The sequence below is a fragment of the Nannospalax galili genome, unplaced genomic scaffold, assembly GCF_000622305.1.
Source record: "Nannospalax galili isolate Female #2095 unplaced genomic scaffold, S.galili_v1.0 scaffold329, whole genome shotgun sequence".
NCBI classification, from domain to species: Eukaryota; Metazoa; Chordata; class Mammalia; order Rodentia; family Spalacidae; genus Nannospalax; species Nannospalax galili.
Genome location: NW_008360321.1, coordinates 921,736 through 944,274, shown reverse-complemented (window position 1 = coordinate 944,274; position 22,539 = coordinate 921,736). Strand labels below are relative to the sequence as shown.

Below are 22,539 nucleotides of genomic sequence, written 5' to 3'. Positions count from 1 at the left end.
AGGGAATTGGACTGGAGGGAACATACCTCAACACAATTAAAGCCATAGAGAACAAACCCACAGCCAATATCACTCTAAATGGAGAAAATGGGAAGCATTCCCATTGAAATCAAGAACCAGACAAGGATGTCCACTATCTCCAGTTCTGTTTAACATAATGCTTGAAACTCTTGCAAGAGCAATAAGATAAGAGAAGGAAATTAAAGGAGTAATAATTGGAAAAGAAGAGATCAAATTATTGCTTTTTGCAGATGATATATTATATCTAAGAGACCAAAAATTCCACCAGAAAACTCTTAGAAATTATTAACATGTTCAGTAATGTGGCACATTACAAAATTAATCTACAAAAGTCTGTAGTCTTTCTATATACCAATAACAAGCAATCAGAGAAAGAGTACATGGAAACACTCCCCTTCATAATAGCTGCAAAAAAAAAAAATCTCAGAATAAACCTGACCAAAGACATTAAAGACCTCTACAATGAAAATTTTAAATCTTTAAAAGAAAGAGATTGAGGAAGGCATCAGAAGATGGAAGGACCTCCCAAGCTCATGGATTGGAATAATTAATATTGTGAAAATGACAATCCTACCAAAAGCCATTTATAGATTCAGTGCAATGCCAATCTATTGTACTCTTTAGCACAAGCAGCAAAAGCACATTCAGAAATTCTTTCCACATGTAACCAGAATGTGCTTTGCATGTCTCCGGCATCTCCCTACCCCACAGGCATCTCCAAGACTCTCACCATAGACATTGTGCTAAGTGAGCTCTCAAAAACCTTCAGTTTCCTTCCAAAACAGCCATGGATTCGCTATAGACTGCAAAGGGACTTCATCTTCACTTTGAAGAGACCCCAGAGTCCTTACTCTAGCAGTCATTAATTTTCTGCCTCCTGAAGAGCCTTCTTTACCTCTCTGGGGTCACTTTCCTTCTGTCTCACTCTATTCCTGCCTCGTTGGCCTCCACCCAGGTCATAAAACCCTATGACACCTTTGCTCTTTCCACCTACACCACCAGCTCTCCATAGTGACAGCTTCTCTTCTTAGAAAGTTTCCTTTGAGCGGGATGTCTAAAGAGTCTTAACGTTTTCTATGTATATATCACTCATCGCCTGTGCCCATCATGTCTGCTGTCTTATTCCTCCCACCCAAGGTCATGGGCATTCCTAATCCTATCATCATGGAGTCATCAGACCTGCCAACACACCTAGACCTAGAGCACAGTAGCACTTGTTAAAGGTTGAATGAAAACTGGCAGGAGTGCTAGGAGAGTGCCACAGACAGGGGAGGGGTCCAAATATGATCAAAATATAGGCCATGAAACTTGCAAATATTCAATTACAAAGTTTTTAAAGGGGAACCAGAAAAAAATTAACAAATAAAAAATAAAAGCAATGCTTCAAAAAAGAGATGAATAGGTGTGGGCTGGAGTGATGGCTCAGCAGTTAAGGGCACTGGCTGCTCTTACAGAGGACCCGGGTTCAATTCCTAATGCCCACATGGCAACTAACAATTATTCATAACTCCAGTTCCATGGGATTAGACTCCCTCTTCTGGCCTCCGTGGGCACTGAACCACATGGGTGCACCTACCTCCATGCAGGCAATACACTCATACACAAAAATAAAAATAAATAAAATATTTTCAAAAAATAAATACATTATAAAAAAGAGATGAATGGTGAGTGATAGTGGGTAGAGGATGGATGGATGGATGGATGGATGGATGGATGGATGGATGGATGCACTGGGCACATTTTTCCCACAGATACATATGCCTTTGCAAAATGATAGTGTTATCAAGGAGATCGAGCGTTTAAGTGGACTATGTGACAAGACCCCGTGAAAGACTTCTCTACATTCACAAACATAATCACACAAGGAATTGGGTAAGCTATAAGGTACATGATTTTCTTAATGCCCCTTGCATAGTTTACTATGTGTCTTCTTGTTAAATCATCACATGTGCAAAAAAGAAATACACAACTACTCAATGGATAAAATATGATTCACACCTCAGCCACCTAGATGTAGGCACTATCAACATTCCAGAGGATATAGTTCTACTTTATTTGTTTTTTCTAATCATCTACATGTGCATAAACATATGCTCTATATAACAGTAGAATTCAGTGAATACATTGCTTTGTGACCTGTGATTTTTTTCAGTATATTGCATGTATTTCCTATTTGAATGCACCACATGATGATTTTAAGTTACTTATTTCCATACCATTTGTATATATTAAACTTATTTCAAGTGTAAAACTTACAGAACATCACTGCTTTAAATATTATACTTATATGTGCTTTCTTAAAATAAAATCCAAGAAGTGAGATTACTGTCATTAAAAAGATCGTATTTCCTTCCCACCAAGAGCTGTGTGGGTTTCCCTCTCTTCTTTAATGTAAAGTGTAAACTTTGTTTAATCATAGAGCACTGGACTCTGGCTCAACACAACACACCCACTTTGACCTGCTTCCATAGCCATAACCTGCAAGATGCTGATAGGGTGAAGGACACAACTTTTTTAAAGTTTCTATTTTATTTTTATTTTGCATATTTAAGTGTATTGACTGCATGTATGCAAGTGCACCTGTGTCCGGCAATGCCCACGGAGGCCAGAAGAGGATGTCAGATTCCCTGGAACTAAAGTTACACACAATTGTTAGCCACCATGTGGGTGCTGGGAATCGAACCCCAGTCTTCTGTAAGAAGTCAGTGTTAAGAACATCTCTCCATCCCCATACAGCTTTCAATGAGGTCTGTTTCACTCTGACAGTGAAGAGGAGGGGCCTGGGAGAGTCAAAGAGCATCTTTTGGGTAGTCCAGGTAATGTCCTGGATCAGCAGACATGGGGCTTCTGACATGTTAGTGAATTCCGAGATCCTGCTTCCCCTGAATACAGTCTCCAGGCCTATGTTTCCTATGTTACCTTACCAAGAAAGCAACAGCCAATCACATTATTTTCCTTTAGCTGATCTCTGGTAGCAAATTCCTCCTGAAACAGGCTCCTGGGGACACTGAAAAGTCAAACTGCCCCAGAAAGAACTGGTTATTTCCTCCACTGCAGGCAATTGGCCTTGTTCACCTTCATATTTTGATGAGGAAATCAGTCTCCATTAAAAAGTCAGTTGTAACTACTCTGTCCAGACGAACAATAAAGACACAAAACAATGTTCACTGCTGAGAAATTACCCTGGATAGGAACAGAATTGCTGGCAGGAATTCAGGCCATACAGAGTTACCAACATGGCCACATTTTTTTTAAACTGGCTTAGAAAAGGAGTTGAATCTGGAAAAGCCATGGTATTTATTTGTTAGATTTTTTTTTTACTCTTTTAAAAGCCTAAAAGTCCTTATGAGTTTACAGGATCTAAATCCCAGCTCTATAGTAACTCAGTGTCATACGCCCCCCCCCACCTCTTCTTTTGAATAAACATCGTGCAATCTGCTGGATTTTTCTATGATTTTTTTTCATACTTGTGAATCTGTTTGGAAAGAAAAGAAAACGGAAAGGGGGGAGAAGCCTTCTGTTTTTCATAATGTCTAATCTTTCTCCCCATTGGCATTCACCAGATGTTGCTTTGGATCGGAAGATAAATATTAAAATCTAAGCAGGAACAAAGTGAGCTGTTTACTGGGCAGATTTTTCAGATGTTCTCTTGAACACTTGAAAAAGACAGGAGATGCTTTGATATGCAGGCTGGCTGGACTCCATGATGGAACGGCCCCTCTGAAAGGTTTGGAGGCCCCTAGGCCATGTCCACCCTGCTTGTGCTTTCTGAGGGCTCTGTGAAACCACTGGTCATGCACTGGTGGGAAGGGCAGAGAGGTCAGGGGATGGAGCTACCTGAGGAAGAGACCTGAGAAGGTTGGGAAGGCTGGCTCTGCCCAGTGATCTGGAACAAAGTGACACTCAGAACTCTCTTCACACAGATAGAGGTAAGGCCAGGATTCAAGCAGTCTCTCTGTGCCCACGGTGACAGTCAAATCACATTGCAAGTAGGTATGGCTGATGTCTTCACAGATGTCCTCTGCATGCCTCAGGTCGCACAGAAAAGCCAAGGACACTGGAAAAGTCACCATGGGGTTAAATAAATCTGTGGAACTACATCATAGAATTAGTAAATTATTATAAATAACAAAAAAATCTGTGGAAAGAAACTCAAGGTCTCAGGCCATTTCAGGAATGTTTTCTTTGACCAAGAAAAATGAAATTATCAGTTCATTTTTTTAAAAAATATGCATTATGCACCAATGTAGATCCTGTCTCAAAATAAGGCAGATAGATAGCTTTCTTGAGGAACAACAGCGAGGCTATCCTCTGTTCTCTGTACATATGCACATGTACATAGGCTCACATACACACATGTACATACACACATAATTTTTGAAAAGTATTATGTCTGTATTATAAGACAGAAGAGCATAAGTAACATTTTTGTAAGATATAATCCTCATAAGTAAAATCCATGTGATTATTCAGACAATAGAAAAATGGAGAAGAGTTGTCAGTCACTGCACGTTATTTGCTCTTCCCCAAGTTCATTCCCTTCCACATTCTCAGAAATGACTATTTGTCCTTTGCCCTTTTTAAAATCATGTTATTAGACAGATTTATATTCCTAAATAAGAGATTATTAAGTTTCATTTTTGAACTTTAAAAACTAGAATGCATGACATAATACTCTTGGACCTGCTTTTGCATTCAATGACATATTTACAAGATTTATCCACCATAGCATTGTATGTAATTACTGTTGATATATTGCTGACTGTTGTCCTGTGAAATCACTGCAATATATCTACCAATTATTTTACCAATGGACTTTTGGATATTTCTGAATGTTTGCTACTACAAAGATATACAAAATTATTTCTATAACAAAAGTCTATGAAGAAAATAGCTTGTAGTTCCAAGTTCAACTTAAACTACCATCTTGTTTTCCAAAGTAATTATTTCCATCTCTACCAGCTCTCTTTATGAGTTCTCCCTATTCTACACAATGTTCAGAGCTTGAAATGATCAGACTCTGAATTTTTCCATATCCAGGGTGTAGGACACAGTATCACTTTGTAGCCTCAATTTGCATTTTTATCATACTTTACATTGAATGGCTTTTATGTTTAATAATAACTCTTGTTTCTCCTCTGAAATTTCTCTTCCTGTCATTTGACTATTTTATGTGGGATGTTTATCATTTTCCTACTGATGTATTCTGGGCACTGATCCCTTTAGAGGTTACTATTACCTCGCCCAGGTTTGTAGACTTTTCCCTCCTCTTTATGGAACCCCTTGGTTAACAGAACTTCTTGTTGTAATATTATGACCTGTAATGATTTATAAAGTAGAAAAAAACAAGTATTTTATGGATGCGTTTTGATCCTTGGGCCATTTTTTTCTAAGTCAAGGAGCAGATCTCAAAAGCAACAGTAAGCCAGGTGTGGTGGCACACATCTTTAATCCCAGAACTCAGGAGGCAGAGGAGATAGGTGGATATTTATGAATTCGAGGCCAGCCTGGTCCACATAGCAAATTCCAGGTCCTCCAGAATTACATAGAGAGACCCTGTCTCAAAAAGCAAACAAATATACAAAAGTGCAATAATAATGCAAAATGGTAATAAACTCCTTAATTAGAAGATGAAAAAATATATACATAAGGTATTTTATTAGGATCTCCATCTGAAAAATCCTAAAATAGAGAAAAAACAAAAAGCTCTCTAGCCTGCTACCTCTGCAGCTAGCCTGTCCACACGGCTACCCAACAAACATTATCAAAGTCTGCAGACTTGAATCTGTGATTGCCTGCCTCCTCAAAGTGCCAGCAGCAAGGACCAAATGAGGGAAGTGCCTATGAGATGATTTGCAGTTATGCAATCACATCCAATGTCATTATTGTTGCTGGTATATTCCAAAGCACCTGACACCTAGGATATTCTCTGGGAATGCGTTCTGAATGAATAATTATGACAAAAAATGACAGTAAGATTCTCCTGTGGGTAGACAGAACATGAAAACTTTCTAGTTCATAATCCCCAAGGCAAATAAAAACAGGCTCAACACCTATAAAATAATGAATTCATTACAGGTGATTAAGTGGATGCAAATTGACAAGGTGGATTATGAAAAGCACCTAGGGCTGGGGATCAAAATCCATGGATTTTACTCAAAGTTCTGCCACTAAATAGCTCTGTGACCTTAATCGCTTTAGCTTTTCACGCCTCATGGAAAAGTTAAAGTTTCCATGAAAAAGTCATTTGGTATAATTCAAGGTATAAATGCAAGAAAGCTGAAGATCAAAGATCTTGCTCATTTTAAACAAATGCAAAGTATTAGTTTCACCTAACAGGATGTTTTAGCACTCCTCATACGGAAAAGTATTCTTTGGTTAGAAGTGTAATTTGGGGCAAGGTAAAGATAGGTGACCCCCAAAGCAGCAAAGGGACTTTTTCTCATCATCTCTGTCTTTAACTCCCTCCATCCCACTGGCAAAAGAAAACACATTAGAACTGTGGCATAGGAACAAGTAAAACAATAATCAGGAAAGTTTGGGTTCTAAGACATTTATCTATAATCTAGGATGTGAAACACCACCCTATCATGTAAAGTCAAGTGGAGAAAAAAGTTCAAAGCTAGGGTCAGTATTCAAAGTGACCTTAGTAAATTAAAGAAGTTAACAAAAATAAACACATGGAAGACCAAATGAAAAGAACAAGGCAGTGAACTGTAGAAGGGAAAAGAAATCACATGAATATGAGGAAAGTCAGCTGTGCACAGCCATGCTAGAAACTCAAAAGCACCCACACCACATGCATGCACATATAACACATGCATGTGCATGCACACCTGTACACACATTATATCCATATACACACAAACACCATATGCCTGCAGTCTGAAATCAAACATTCCACCTTGGAGGGATGCTCCTTAAGATGGGGGAATGAGGGGTGGATGGGATATGTTCTAAAGGGAAGTAAAACATTCCATCTGGGGGATGGTTGTTAAGCCCAGGAAGCAAATAGTTAAGAAGCCTTGGGAAGCCCCTGAAACTGACCAGTATCACTAGGCCTCTCCATCTCCAAGCCTATAGAAGCAGTCCGGACTGCAGAGAGATACTCCCATGCCATCCCAGCTTCCGATTAGGAGGAAGATCAACCAAGCTGCCTAGAAGAAGCAGAGATCAGCTAAACGACCCAGAAAAGCCACTCTCCAACCTGTCAAGCTGCCTGCAAGTTATACAGCACGCCCCATGTTTCCTGATTTCATGAGCTATCACCCATCCTGGGTGAGATTTGATTTTGGTCAGCAGCTGTCTTTGAGTCATTTCTGCTCCTGTAGGTAACCTCTCACCATATTCCTCTAAGTAACTCTAATAAAACCCATTAGTTCACCAAACTGGATTTCGGTAGTTATCCTTACTTGGGTCTACTGTCAATTCCCTTTCTAGGGTGAGAGACATTTTCACTTCTCCCAAGGAAGAGTGGCACACACCACATGGGCACACACCACATGCATGCACACATACATGCACACCTAGCACGTATACACACACATATACGCATACGACATGCATACACATCACATGCATACACATACCCCACATGACACACACAAGCATGTGCAGCACACACAGCAAGATAGTAGTTAACAGAAAGACTGCAAACCAGCAAGACATCACTGTAATGTTTTACAAAATTCTGAGACCAAAGTATACACGGACATTTTATGCTGTTCCCAACATGTATCGAACTTGCTTATTCAGAAAAGACACCTAATTTGGAGTTTTGAATTAGACAATCATGTAGGAAATCAGAAAAGAAATATCAAAATATTTGGAAAGTTTCAGATTCCATGAATCCTGAGAACCCTAACCCTAACCCTACTTCTAATAAATCCCCAGGCGATGCCGCAGAAGCAGTTGCAGGGAGCACACTGTGAGCACCGCTGCCTAAGCAGACTGGCTATTCAGCTTTCCAAAAGCTGACAGCTGATTAACATTGAAAGAGGGCACAGGGTGGGACACTAACAGTAGAATGGTGGATTTCTCCAAGGCTGACAACTGCCATACAGGTGTGAGGATTACTGCTCAGACGTCTCCTTTAACACCTCTGAAATTAACAGATCCCTAATGACGCCGGTTATACACAATGCTTTCTAAATGTGAGAGAATTATTAGTGGTTTCTAATCATTTTTCATGCATATCCCCTACATGGTTGACATACTTTCTCAAAGGAAAATGAAGGCACAGTCATATACTCAACATTTGTTTTAGCCGGGGGGGCGTTCAAAGAATCCCCAAATCTCAAACTCAATCTTAAGTACAGAACCACTGGACTTGGTGCTCACAAGTTCCTCTCCGGCTTTAGACCATGAGATTAAAGGTTTTTTCAAAGGCTTTTTTTTTTTTTTTAATAAAAAGAAGATAATCAAAGGACCCATTTCTTCAAATGTGTGCCTGTATAATTGGTGAGTGTTTGGTGTCACCCAGTGGCCATGATGAAAGTTACAGCCTTTAGCTCCAGCTTTGCTCTTTAAAAAAATCCAGGCTTTTTACTTCCTAATTTCTAAAACATAATCAAATCTTTTTTAAATATATTGATTTTAATAGTTTCACAAATGAGTTATCACACTTACAATACCAAGTTTGTATAACCCGAATAACTCATTTTTTCTACTTTTGTCATGAAATAATACCAAGTGTGTTTAAAGCTCATTAACTTAAGCAATATGTATGAGAAAGCTTCTTTTTAAAAAACTTACACAGTATAAACTAAATATTACAGTGTAGAAATATGAGTTATTAGTTTCATTCCCACTTTTCTTAAGCATTTCATTTATTCTTCTAAAAATATTTTGTTATTAGTTATTATTATTTTGTTGGTGTGTGAGTGTATTGACAGTAAGTGCATCCACATTGTGCAATGCCTGCTGAGATCAGAAGAGGTTGTCGTTTCCCCTGGAACTGGAGTTACAGATGGTTCTTAGCCACCATGTGGGTGCTGGGAATTGAAGTCAGGTCCTCTGCAAGAGCAGTCAGTGCTCCTCGCCTCTGAGCCATCTCTCTACCCCCTTTATTCTTACATGAAACTAATTTTGTACTGTATGGGAAGTGGCATGGCAGATGAAACAATGCCTTGAACTTAAAGCTGCTACTGCATCTTGAGTTTTTCACTATGGAGTTGGTCTCTCTTTGACCACTTCGTGCTTGATGATAACAGGAAACTTTTCCAGCGTTTTAAACTAGGATTTTCTTCTCATTCTCTTCCTGATTCTTCCCTCCCCTCCTCCACCACTGCCCCTCCTCTTGTTCCTCCCTTCTCCTTCTTCCTGCCCAAGACAACAGACTGTAACTAGCCATCACAATGGAATGATTCCCTCATGGAATTACTGTCCAAGTTCAGGTAAATCCTTAGCCCATGTTCAAATTATCACCCTCCCCCTCAAAAGGATTAACTCAAATCACTCCACAGAAAGCATATGGGTAAACACTTTAGTGAGAAGTGTAAATTCTTATGCACAAAGGTTCAGCACCTAGGATTATGTGGACAAAATAGTCATCTGGCTTAATTGAGGCTCTCTCAAAAGCAGTTAGGCCCTTTGGTAATAAAGCAAGTTCCTTGTTTTGGTTTTTAGCCCCCTGAAAATCAATAGGCAGTTACCACATATGGTAAAGCCCCAAGCTTTGCACCCCTCTCCCACCAAAAAGACAAGGCTTCACTTTCCATAATTCACTTGATGGCCAGATCTCAAAACAGTGAGCATTCATGGCATTACTGACAACCGAACATGTCAGAAGAGGAGAATAATGTGAATGCTGACTCTTGCCTAATAGAATCCAGGAGCTGAGCACACAATACCACTGTTAAAGAGATGTCCAGTGGTAGAGCACTTGGCTAGTATGTGCAAAGCCCTCAGTTCCATCCATAGTACCAAAGTAATACGCAAACAGAAACAAGACATGTCCAGCCTGATCATCCCCACTGCTTTTCTGTATACCCAGGAGCTGATGTCTTCTCCAATCTCACCTCATAACAAGACCAAGAACTTGCTTCCTTTTCTGTCACCCATGGCTGTCACTGAAACAAATATTCAGGACCCAGATCTACATTCTCTATCGTCGCATGACAGCCATCAAGAAAATGACCAGTTATAAATTTTCAATGTTTATTTAGCATTGACTTATCCTTACAATAAAAGGCACAATAAGCCATTTTAATAGGTGGCCCAGAGTCTACCACCTCTTGCTTTATTTTCTTTTTGTCTATATATGTAGAATATGTGTGTATATGCAGTGTACATGTGTGTGAGAGTGCATTTGCCTATGCCTCAGCATGAGGAGTCCAGAAGTTGATTTTTGGGTCTCTTCTTCTATCTCTCTCCATCCTAGTTTTTGAGACAGGGTCTTTTACTGAACCTGAGAGCTCACTATTTTGGTTAGATTGCCTGGCCAATGAGTTCTGGGGATCTTCCTGTTTCTGCACACACATCCCCAATCCTGGGGTTATGACCATGCACCACCATGCCCAGCTTTAACATGTGAGCAGGGGTCTGAACTCAGCTTTCATGGATGGCAGTTTGCCAAATGAACCATATCCCCAGCACCTAGAGACTCCTGGTTTTGATGGAAAAGAGAGAAAATTCTATTCCCATTAGTGGTCAGTCCAGTAATAAAGACAAAAATATAAAAATTCCAAGAATGTACGTTTTACATACAAGCTTGAAAAACATAGAAAAGAATAAATGTGGTATTTTTGCTCACCATCCAGAGGCAGAACCAAGCAGCTGAAGGCAGACACTGTAGCATTAGCCAAGACTTGGCAAGGAACTCCACACACAGCTGCTGAGACGTTCCCTGGAGAAAATCCTGCTCCAAACACATGCAAAAGCTGTCCTCCCAGGCAGCCTTCAGAGACAAAGCCACAAGTTCATCATCTTGGATGCAATCTTGGTTCACTGAATACAAAGTTCAAACTACTCTTTTGCTTTGCAGCCTTCCCAAGCTGGACAGAATGTATGCGACTAGTCCTAACATCCTTGAGTTCCTCTCCAGGTGAGCTCTGATCTCCAGGGTTCTGCTGTGCTGACGAGTGTTTGAAAAAATGTAGCCACTTTTGTATGTAAAACTAATGATTAGTCATAGAATTTTGAAAGCATATAGAGACAAAGAGATCATTATGTACATATTACTCTGCAACTCATTTCTTGAGCTAAAAGCATAGCAGTTATTTTCCAAACCTGCATAGATTCAGCTCGCTTTAATAGATACCTAGAATTTCATCGCATGAGCATTCCCCAAAATTGGTGATTAGTATCACCAATTATTTCTCCACTTTTGCCACTATTTTTTAAAGATTTATTTGTTTATTTTTATTTTATGAGTATGAGTGTTTTGCCTGCATGTATGTAAGTGCACCACATGCATGCAATACCCAAAGAGGCCAGAGAAGGCATCCAATCCCCTGGAACTGGAGCTACAAATAGTTGTTAGCCACAATGTGGGTGCAGAGTACTAAACCTAGGTCTTCTGGAAAATCTTAACCACTGAGCCGCCTCTCTAGCCACATAAATAGATTTTGTTTGTTTGTTTGTTGAGGCAGGGTCTCCCTATAGCCCCAGCTGGCCTGGAAACACTATGTAGACCAGACTGGCCTTGATCCCCCAGAGATCCATCTGCCTCTGCCTCTCAAGTGCTGGGGTTAATGGTGTGCCTAGTGCTGAGATTAAAGTTATGTGCCACCATCCCCAGTGCTTTGCCACTGTTAAATAAGTGCTAAGGCAACTACACATTGTAAGCATACTTAAAATGTAAGTATTTACATAAGTAGAACTGTCCCTCTGGCTCCCTTTGAGACACAGCGCTTCATTCTACTGCCCTCATCTCTCTATAGGGATGGAGGTCTCTCCACAGCCACCAACAAGCTCACATTTTTCTGCTTTGGGTACATGTCATTGTGCTTTCACAGTAAAAATTATAGCGCCTCATCTTAGGGAGTAGAAAGAGGAATTTGTGGAATGCCCAGCCCAAGCTCCTTTATAAAATCAGGATGGTAAATCTTACAAACTTATAGCCTAAGTTAGCTATACTAACCACAGCCTCAAACTCAAATCTGGATCCCCCAACATCCCCTCAAAATTTTTCTAAGAAACAGTGTGCTTAGTACCACACCAATCAAAGACTCGGTTTTCATAACTTCCTTCATACTTTTAAGATCATTGTGAAAGTTGAGCTCTTTCATCCTAATAATAAGAGTACAGAGACCTAAACCATCATTGGAATAAGAAACTAAGCAAATTTTATTGTGTCTGAAAGAAAAAAGGAATGTTTAACCAAAAGACTTTGCTGTGCCATTGACGTATTGCTAGTGGAGCATAACTTCAACTATAAAATATCACAAAATTAATTATTACTGAGTTTCAATAATGAAAATTAGCATATATGTCTAAAATAGGTGAAGGCACTTATGTTCTTAAATGATCATATTATGAGCTTTTGCAAATAGTATTATTTAATTTAAAACAGGTGTCCAATGAGATTGATAGATCAAATTAAAATACAATCAAATACTTAGAGAATATGCATAATATCCTTGATGAAAAATAAAACCCATAAATGAAGCATCATAAATACAAGTCTGAGGGAGACATTGGGACTGTAAGGAGCCGCCTGAGCTGCTTTTTCTTTGTTTCATACAATGTGTTGGCTAGCTTTAGTTGTCAACTTGACACACCTGGGTAGAGGGAGCCTCAACTGGGAATTGCCTCCATTGGATTAGCCTGTGGTCACGTCTGTGGGGCATTTTCTTAATTGTTGAGTGATATGGGAGAGGCCGGCCCACAGTGGGTGGTGCCATCCTGGCCAAGTGGTCCTGTATTGTATAAGAAGGCAGGTTGAACATGGGCCCGTGGAGCAAGCTAGTAAGCAGCGTTCTTCCATGGCCTGTGCTCCAGCTTCTGCCTCCTACCTTGGGCTGCCTCAGTGATGAACTGTGACCTGGGAGACATAAGTCAAATAAATCCTTTCTTCCCCAAGTTGATACTGGTCATTGTGTGTTGTCACAGCAATTGAAAGCAGACTAGAACATACAGTGAAGTTGATCTCCTGCTTCCTAGTACTGAGATAGCAATTAATCCACTTAATAAAGAAAATGCTCTGTCTTGTTGGCTCTACTTACCAAAGTTTTCCGTCACTGCTGTCACAGCAGCTCTCAATGTGAGCACAAGAACAGATGAAGCCCATCCCCTGGAGCAGTCATAACCTGTGACAGGGTACTTCCCTGCAGGAAGCAAAGGGACCATGCACTGGAGAACTGTGCGGTTACCAGACACGCCGACACACTGAGAGGTTCCAATAAAAATGTTAACATTTGCAGCTCCTGAGATATGGGCCACCGTAAAGGTTAAGATGTCATGACTCTGAGAAATAGAAAGCAATTCTGGGGTAAAGGCATCGCTGTAATCGACAATTCCTATGTGGTACAAAACTCCATCCACCTCCATTTCCAGAGCAACAGAACCATTTCCTGCAGGAATAATACACTGGAGGAGCTCAGAACTGATGCTCACTGTTAGACAAGCCTGCTGGCCAACATAGACCAATGTAGTATTCTGTCCTCGCAGGGCTGTGCCCTTTATGGCCAACAGGCCTCCACCATGGATGCTGAAATTCTTTGGAAAATAATCAAGCACATGAGGCATAATGAGGAAGTGTCTGGAAATGTTTCCCAAGCAAGCATATCCAGTGTTTGTACGAAGAGCTGACAGGTAGTGGAGTCCTGGGGTCAAATCACTTATCTGGCATGTCACATGACTTGCATTGAAGAAGGTTGGGTAGCAAAGAAGTTGATCGTCCACAAATACTGTTGGCTCATCAGCTGCAGTGCTTAACCTCTTACCTCCCATAAGTAGTGTGGTTATTGAACCACTGATGTTTGTGGTCAAGGCATCCACAAAAGGAGTTGTGTCTTTCTGCATGAAGAGTGTGCAGTTTCCCTCACACTCACTGACCAGTCCATTGACCAAGACAGTGACATTTAGAGCAAAGGAATGCTCCGACAAGTAGTCGCTCAACAAGTTGATCTGGCATAAGATTGTGTCATTTCCCAAATTCAGAATCACACAAGTAAAAGGGCCTGAGAGATCAACCTGAACTGACCCCCTTCTAGAATTGAGGGCAAACCCCTTCATGGTGAATACTGTTCCACCACATATAGAACCGTGTGTTGGGAAGATCGTTGTTATCCGGGGTGTGATCTCGAATTGCTGGGGCACTGCAGACATATTAGCAAACCCCATCCACTTGTGACGAACTTGGAGAGGATACATTCCCGCCTCCAAATTGTGGAGAGGAAAGGCGCACCCAAGCAGGCTTATGTTGCCATCAAAAGACTGAATCTCAACATCACATTTCAAGCTCCCCAGAAGAATGGCTGAGGCAGAAATGTTATTTCCTTCCACATATAACCACAGGCTGCTGTTCACGAATTCTCCCCATATGGCAGTGACCACCGGCGTTCTTGCTGCTTCATACATGAAGGTAAGGTCCTTCCCTACCAAGCTCGGTCCATGGATGAGGGAAGTGTTGCCAGCCCAGACCTCCACAGGGGCTGGGACAATGAGAACATCTGCACTGGGCATCAGCAGAGACGGAGGAGTGTCACACCAAATACTCACTTCTGTTAAGTTCACAATATCACAGGGATGATGACCCACAAGGACTGAAATCAAAGCAGGGTCTCTGCCAAGTCCTATCCCTGAGATGCTGAGGATAGTTCCACCTAAAGTGTGAACATGAAGATGCAAGTTAAAAGCTAATATTCCAGGCCAGTGAGATGGCTCAGTAGGTAAAAAGTGTATGCCACCTAGCCTGATGAACTGAGTTTGATTCCACATGGTGGAAAGAGAGAACAGATTTCTATAGATTGTCCTCTGACCTCCACATGCCCACTGTGGATGTGCACCGCCCCCCATGAAACACATAAGTAAATAAATAAATGTAAAAGCTAATATTCCAAGTAGGAACTTTAACACCTGTACAGATCTGATGCAATTAAGGGGAGAAGTGGGGTACATGAGACTCCAGTGACTACCAGATTCCCATCATTACCAAGTTTGTAATCATTTGGCCAGGACTCAGATGTGTCAAAATTCACATAATAGTAAAGTAAGAGAAATTATTTTATAAGAAGGATATTTTGGGGGGCTCAGAGAGATGGCTCAGCCATTAAGAGCACTGGTTGCTCTTGCAGAGGACCCAGGTTTGCTTGCCAACACCGACATGATGGCTAACAACCATCCGTAACCCTAGTTCCATGGTGGCTAACAACCATCAATAACCCCAGTTCAACGCCCTGTTCTGACCTCCTCATGGACATTGCATGACATGGGTGCACTTACATACATGCAGGCAAAAACTCATATACATAAATAAAAATAAAATATTTTTAAAGGAAGGATTTTTTCTTTTAAAATTTTTATTTATTATTTTTATTTTATGTGTATGAGCGTATTGCCTGCATGTATGTGAGTGCACCCATGTCATGCAATGCCGTGGAGGTCAGAAGAGGGCTTCAGATTCCCCTGGAACTGGAGTTAAGGATGGTTCATAGCTGCCATGTGGGTGCTGGGAATTGAACCCAGATCCTCTGCAAGAGCAGTCAGTGCTCTTAACCACTGAACCATCTCTCCAGCCCCAGGAAGGATATTTTTAACACTTAAGACAAACTTTCAGAGTAACTTTATATGTCTCAGATGCCACCACTTCTATCAACTCACATGCTACTGAGAAATCAAATTCTTTAATTCCCTTGTTATCTGTCACACTATCTGACATAGTATTCTATGTGTCTATGTATATGTATATAGCTTTATGTACATTAAACTTGCCAGAGAAATAAAATTCAATGAAGTCAGTTTATTGTCTCTATTTTCTATACAATATTCTAAGATTCAATATGCAGTTTCATATATTCTAATATGGCTTATGTATTCCATGACTCATATATATATATATGAGCTCCAAAGTCATTAAATCATATTAGTGACTTTGCTATTACATCCACAGACATTGTCTGGCTCTGTACTTGAGAGATAAAGATTAAAACCTACCTTGAGGACAGGTGCTAGAGCAATATAACCCACATCGTAACCAAACACATTTAAAAAGACTTTTTCTATGTTCAAAAAGAAGAATGTGTTATTTCGCATACTGTCACAATCTTTATTCAAACGCCAGTGCATAGCTTCTCAATGTTTTCCTGAGACTGAGTAATTTTATCCACTGCTCTTTCTTGTCTTCAGTTTCCCAGATTATATTCGTGTTTCTAGTTATCTTCCCCCGTCTGCATCCCTAGAGGAAAGTGATGACTTCAAAGACTCCTTCCTCTTCCCCTGCACATGCAGTATCAAAAAGGCTAATGCAGGAAGCCTGTCCCTTTTTCCTAATATCTGCTTGAGTGTGCTGCCCAGGAGATGTTTCAGCATTCTCATTAGGAAAAGAAAGCCAGGTACCTCTCCTTTTCATAAATACTTTAATTTCCTGAGTTCACAGAGTTTAGGCCCCACAAGAGCTCACATGCTTTGAAGAGCATGGCTCCTCTGAGACTCAAGGAAAAATTCCTTTCCTGCTGCCCATGGCCGCAGCCTCATGAGCTAATTAATCCAGCACCAAAATCTGAACATCCAGTAAAACAACTTGCTGGATAAATAACGTGTGATAGCAGAACTACTCACCCAGAAAAGACCCACAGCAAGGCTCAAAGCTGAAAACGTCTGTGAGGTACTGGATGTGGAGATCAACCCTAGAGAAGACAAGGGGTATTGTCAGAAAGTCACAACGACATACAAAGAGGGAAAGAAAAGAATAAGATAGAAAAGATGCTTGTATTGAGGGGAGAAGGAAAGAAAGAGCTGGAGAGCAAGTATCAATGACAGTGCTCCTAGGGGGAAAGGAAACTGTGCGGACATGGATGGGACATTCTCCTGGTTGGGTAAGTAGGTTAGCTGCTTTCTGATTGGGGAGAGAGACGTTCTAGAGAAATACTAGACAGAGTGTATTCAGGGCAAAGATAGAGATGAGGTTGAGGTAGGAGGCATGGCTTGTACAATCACTGTAAATCAGTTATTCAAAGCCTCGGATATGATCTTATCAGAAATTGCTAGCACAACCTTCCCTTCTTCAGGTAAAAATGTCCAACCCATCCCCACCTCAACCAAATTCCAGAACGTTCCCCTTTTCCCCAACAAGTAAGCCAACATTTCCTTCTGCATCAAATTTAGGAGTGAACTGTCCTCAGGGCTTCAAGCTTCATTCATATGTTATGATTCTCAGATCTTTATCACCTCACTTTATGTGGAAAAAGCAAGTCACCTAACTTAGAGTTCCCCAAATGAGTTGCTACTCCATCACAAAAACCCCAAACAGTAGCCTTGTCCACTTTACCCTTGTGAGCGAATGCTGATGCCATTGATGGTGACTGAAATTGTGTGTCTGCCAGGTGGCAGTGGGGGCAGTACCACCTCCAGGCCCCGAGCTGTCTGCGAGAGAACCTGAGCCAAGGTGTCCTGCATATGGACTTGCACATCCAGATCTGTATAGTTCACCAGCAGTGCCATCCCGAGGAAGAGGACCTCACCTCCTGTGTTGAAAAGAATCCATTTACTTCTGGTTTTGCAGCTTCAACAACTTATACCTTTTAGGATTAAATGTACAGTCATTCCTGTGTATAATTCTTTAATTAAGAATCGTAATGCCTATCTGATTTTTTCCAAGAAATGTCTAACAATTCTTTTAACAGAGGTGCAGGCTAAAACCTCCAGGGCACCAGAAAAGCAAAACTGGCCAGGCATGGTAGCATACAACTTTGATGCCAGCACTCAGGAGGCACAGGCAGGCGGATCTCTGTGAGTTTGAGACCTAACTTATTATACACCTGGGAAGTAAAATCAAGTGCTTCAGAATGCAGTTGTCTTCAAATCCATCGAATGATGCCTTATGCCTTTTCCTTAGACCCCACTTGTATACTGATACAAGTGTAAATCTAAATCTCCAATGTGCACTGCGTGATGTTGCATCAGTATAACAGTTCATAGTCTACAATGCACCACCGTACCCATTATCCCATTGGATCCACACACTGTCCTGATGAAATGTGGGGGGAGTTATTAGCCTGGCATTTTGCAGTTGAGGAAACCTCAGCATCCACAGTGCCATGAACCCCATCTCTGCCTTTCATTTCAATCACTTTGTAGTGTAATTAGCAATTCTCCTAAAACACTACACATATCATTGGACATTTTAACTAATACTTTCTACCTAAAATACTTACAGAGCCCATAAGGAAGATGCCACAAAGGACACAAAAGTGATTAAACAAGCCTTTCCATCAAAGAGTTATCAAAGATAACAGCATAGCTGACAAAATCATATCCGTAGGGGTCAGTCAGGTGGTGCAGGGGGCAAAGGTACTTTCTGCCAAGTGTGATGGCATGAGTTTGATTCCAGGACCCACATGGTGGAAATAGAACTGACTCCCATGAGGCCCTCTGACCTCCACACACATGACCCCCACATATATGTGCATATGTACATGCACACATATGCAAAATAAATATAAAATTTTAAAATCATGTCAGTAGAAGACATACCATAAGAGGCAATTAAGCAGTGAGATTATTCAAACAAGAGCAACATTCCAAATGTCAGGAAAGGCTATATTATATGGCTCTTGAGATTAAATTTGGTAAATAAAATTCGAAAGAGAACAATAATGAAGAGGGGACATAATTCGATTCTTAAAATTTTAAAACTTGATCTAAATTCTTGAGGGCCACTTTATCACTATCATCCAATGGCATGGGAAAAAGAGAGGCAAATCTGCCTTTTGGGAAGATAGGTTCATGTAGACACAGGATTCTAGGAAGTAAACCAAGATAGGTTCATGTAGACACAGGTTCTAGGAAGTAAACCAAGTTGATGGTGCTTCTGGGACCAAACATTGACAAAGCCAGTACTGAGACATCTCTGCTTCTTTGCATGGAGCAGTTCAAAGGTGTCGAAGTAAGGAAAGGAGAGGATTTAAGCTCACTGTTCATATCTACAAGGTAAAATGAAAATATAGGAAGGAGAAATTCAGCCTGCAGAAAAGAATCCTAACAAAGGCCTGAAGTTAAACCTTCAGTGGCAGGAGTGGGATGGATTCCCTTGCTTTCCCTGCCTCCGTCTACCCACAGGTTGGGACAAAGCACCTCTAAAGATCCATTAGCCACAAGCATCTTAGATCTGCCATAGAGCTGTCAAGTAGATGACACTGTAGCTAATAAGGCAGAAAAACAGGCTGCCCAAAAGAGAAAAGTCAAGGAGGAGGGATGTGACGTGGTGACTGCATTCAGATCCTCCAACTTTACTATCTCACTCTCAAGCCTTGACATTTTCATCAATAACCTGGCAATCAATTTTTTCCCAAATGGTTTGTTGTAAGAATGAACTTGGATATTCTGGGATGGCATGTATAACATTGCACCCACACACAAAAAAATCTCAATTAACTTCCTATTCTTCTTCATTGCCACACACACATTACTACACCCTATCTTTCTGACCTCTACTTTGAAGTCCAATGACTTTAGCAGATTTCAGGGTAGGCCAAAAAGAAAGACCCACAATGTAGCAATGGCACAAAACAAGCTTTATATTATTGGTGCGTATTAAGTTTCCTAGAAGTCTCACAGGAAGAAACTTCAGAGGCAACAGTACAAGGTGTCCCTCCCTCACCAAAGGGGAAGGAGATAAGGGAACTCTAGGATTAGAGAGAGACCAGAGTTTATGTGTTTAGATTACATCATTAAAAAGCCTCCTGGTAGTCTGGATCAGAAAACTCCAAAGGGCATCAGTAGCTTGAAGTCCTTCACAGATACAGGGTTTATTTCACCTGTGGATAGCTGGTGCTGGGTGCAGTTTTGTGGAGGGGAAAGCAAGAAGGTTCCAATAGGCTAAAAAGCAAAGTAATTTATATGTGTGAAAAAATCGAATGTGGTATAGAAGGCATTTGAGATAATGGATGTCATGCTTACTATGCAGAGGCCACAACTGGACTCATTTGTTGACATTCAGTGTCTAGCAAGGCCTGGCATTCCCTTCAACAGAGCACTTGTTAGGGGCTAACTCCACACCACTTTCTATACTTGGGATTTAATCTGCTTTGCCTCCAATTTTCACAATTAACGGGAAAGAATTATTACCACCTAAAGCGGAAAAACCAAATATAAAGGAAGTTAAATATGTTGCTGAAGAAGTATAGTCATCCTATTTACATGGGCTACTGGAGGGAAGAAGGGGCAGGGCCAGGAAGAGCAAGGAATGGGAGAGGGGAACGTGGGTAGAGGGTCAATGGAAGCAATATATATGAAATTCTCATATGCGAATTATTACTTTACCTGCTAATTTAAAAAATAAATTACTTTTTAAATGCATAATCATCACTTGATATTCACGATGAATTGGTTTCAGGACACCCCTCCCCTATGATACCAAACTCCAAGAATTCTCAAATCCTTTATACAAAATGAAGTATTTCCATAGAAGCTATGTATATCCTCCCATATATTTTAAATAATCTCTACATTACCTATAATGCCCCATACAATGTAAATACTATATAATAACTGTTATATTACATTGTTATTTTTATTAAAACATGCTTTATATTATGTGTAGCAATATAATTTGAATATTAAGTCACACTGTAATAGAATTAGTTAATATAGTTTTGAACAGAAGGGAAAAAAGGGGAAATTTTCCCTTTTATCCCTTAAATTTTTTTGTTAAACTTGTTCCCTGTACATTTCCATATAGAAACAATTTTTAAAACATTTTCAGTTCATAGTTGATTGAATCTTCAGGTGCAGAGTCTGTTAAGAAGACTAACTGTATGTCAAATTAAACCAAATTTAGCCTGAAGTTGCCTCCATCTCTTGAGACCTACATAACACACTATGATCTAAGTAACAAATGGAAATCCTAACTTGTGAATATATTTGTGTAAGAATAACTGAGCTTCTCTAGTCACCAGATGAGCATCAGTCAAGCAAAGCTGCCAAGTTATCAAACCACAAGCAAACTTGACATTCATGGAGCTGTGATCAATCATGCTGATTCTATTTTCTATCTACAAATGCTGTCTGCTCACACTTCAGAGTGGAACTCTGTGGACATCGTTTGGCTATGGGATTGGCTAATTCTCAAATCTTTCTTTTTTCAAATGAAATGTTAATTTGTCGAGATTTTCTTTAACAAGTAGCTGAGCTGAGATTCCCTCCAATTCCATTATTTCTGGCTGCAAAAGCCGCCATTTTTGCTCCTGTACATCATATTTCCCCCTCTCATTCTCCTTGTGCGTCTCTCTCTTTTTCTTCCATTTCATCTTGGTTTCATAATCATTGTCAACATCATTGCCTGGTGGAGCTCATAGCAGCCAACTTAAAAGAGGCTTTCCCCCTATACTGTCACACTGTGTAGATGTTATAGTATGTTCTTTACTCTGCCCACAGGAAGATTTAAATTCACAAGTAAACTCTGAAAGAGTGCCTTGCATCATAGATATCAATAACACACACTTCTTAGGCTTGGTCAGTTGTCAAGCTAATTCCACATGCTTTCAAGACACTTGTATGATATATTTATTATTATCATTAATAGATAAGAAATTTATTAAAAGCCAAATTCAATGAAGTCGGGACATAACATGGAACTCCATCCTCCAATTTCTACCTTGTTGGGAAGCATCTACAGCATTAGAGAATTTTATCCACTTTGATCACCTGAAGCAGAAGTCTTCTTTTGTGCTATCTGAGCTGAATAATATTGTTAAGTTAAAGGACACATCCCTCAATTTATATACTCTTGAGCTATGAAAACTAAAAAGAGAACAGGAGAAAGTGAGTCCAAGTTTTATCTTTGGGAAAGATAATGGAGTCTTTCATAATAAACCATAGACCCTCTACCATCTGGCATTCAATTAACCAGAAAGGGGGATTGCCTGCTTCTATTCCAAATGTATATTGGAATGACATAACAAGAATCATTATAATTCCATTCCATCATACCATATGAATCATCAAAGTATGGTTAAGTTATTTCATGTGGTTGATGCTAAAAAATAATTGTAGAGAGTCTCAAAAATCTTTGGTTTATCAGAATATGCATTCTATGATTGTATTAAACTGTCACAATAGCACCTGCTGTCAAAAACTGTATTCAGTTGTAAATAGCTGAGTGCTTGGGATCTGCAAACAGTGTGTTCAGATCTCAGCTTTGTTACTTACTGAAGGTGGCATCTCAGACAAATCACATCCTCTATGCTTTAGTTTGCTTGTCCATACACTAAGGCTATACATGCCACAAATCAGTGACCAGGACTAAAGTCTTTAATATGTATTTTACTATTAGCAGTAGCAGTGCAAATTAGGTACTCAATAAATGTTTGTTGAGCAATAATTCAATACTCACAACATTTTCAGAAGGAAATAGTC

The 22,539-nt window shown here is 40.2% G+C and overlaps 1 protein-coding gene across 1 annotated transcript in view; it reads right to left on the bottom strand.

The window, feature by feature from the left end:
- Pkhd1 (PKHD1 ciliary IPT domain containing fibrocystin/polyductin) overlaps positions 1–22,539 on the bottom strand; it is a 563,112-nt gene that overhangs the window by 478,615 nt on the left and 61,958 nt on the right. The window contains exons 30-34 of the mRNA XM_008825215.3: positions 17,453–17,648; positions 16,744–16,811; positions 13,188–14,789; positions 10,775–10,918; positions 3,859–4,078 (exon numbers count right to left, since the gene is read on the bottom strand). Coding sequence (XP_008823437.1) covers positions 3,859–4,078; positions 10,775–10,918; positions 13,188–14,789; positions 16,744–16,811; positions 17,453–17,648 — 2,230 coding nt within the window. The remainder of the gene's footprint in view (positions 1–3,858; positions 4,079–10,774; positions 10,919–13,187; positions 14,790–16,743; positions 16,812–17,452; positions 17,649–22,539) is intronic.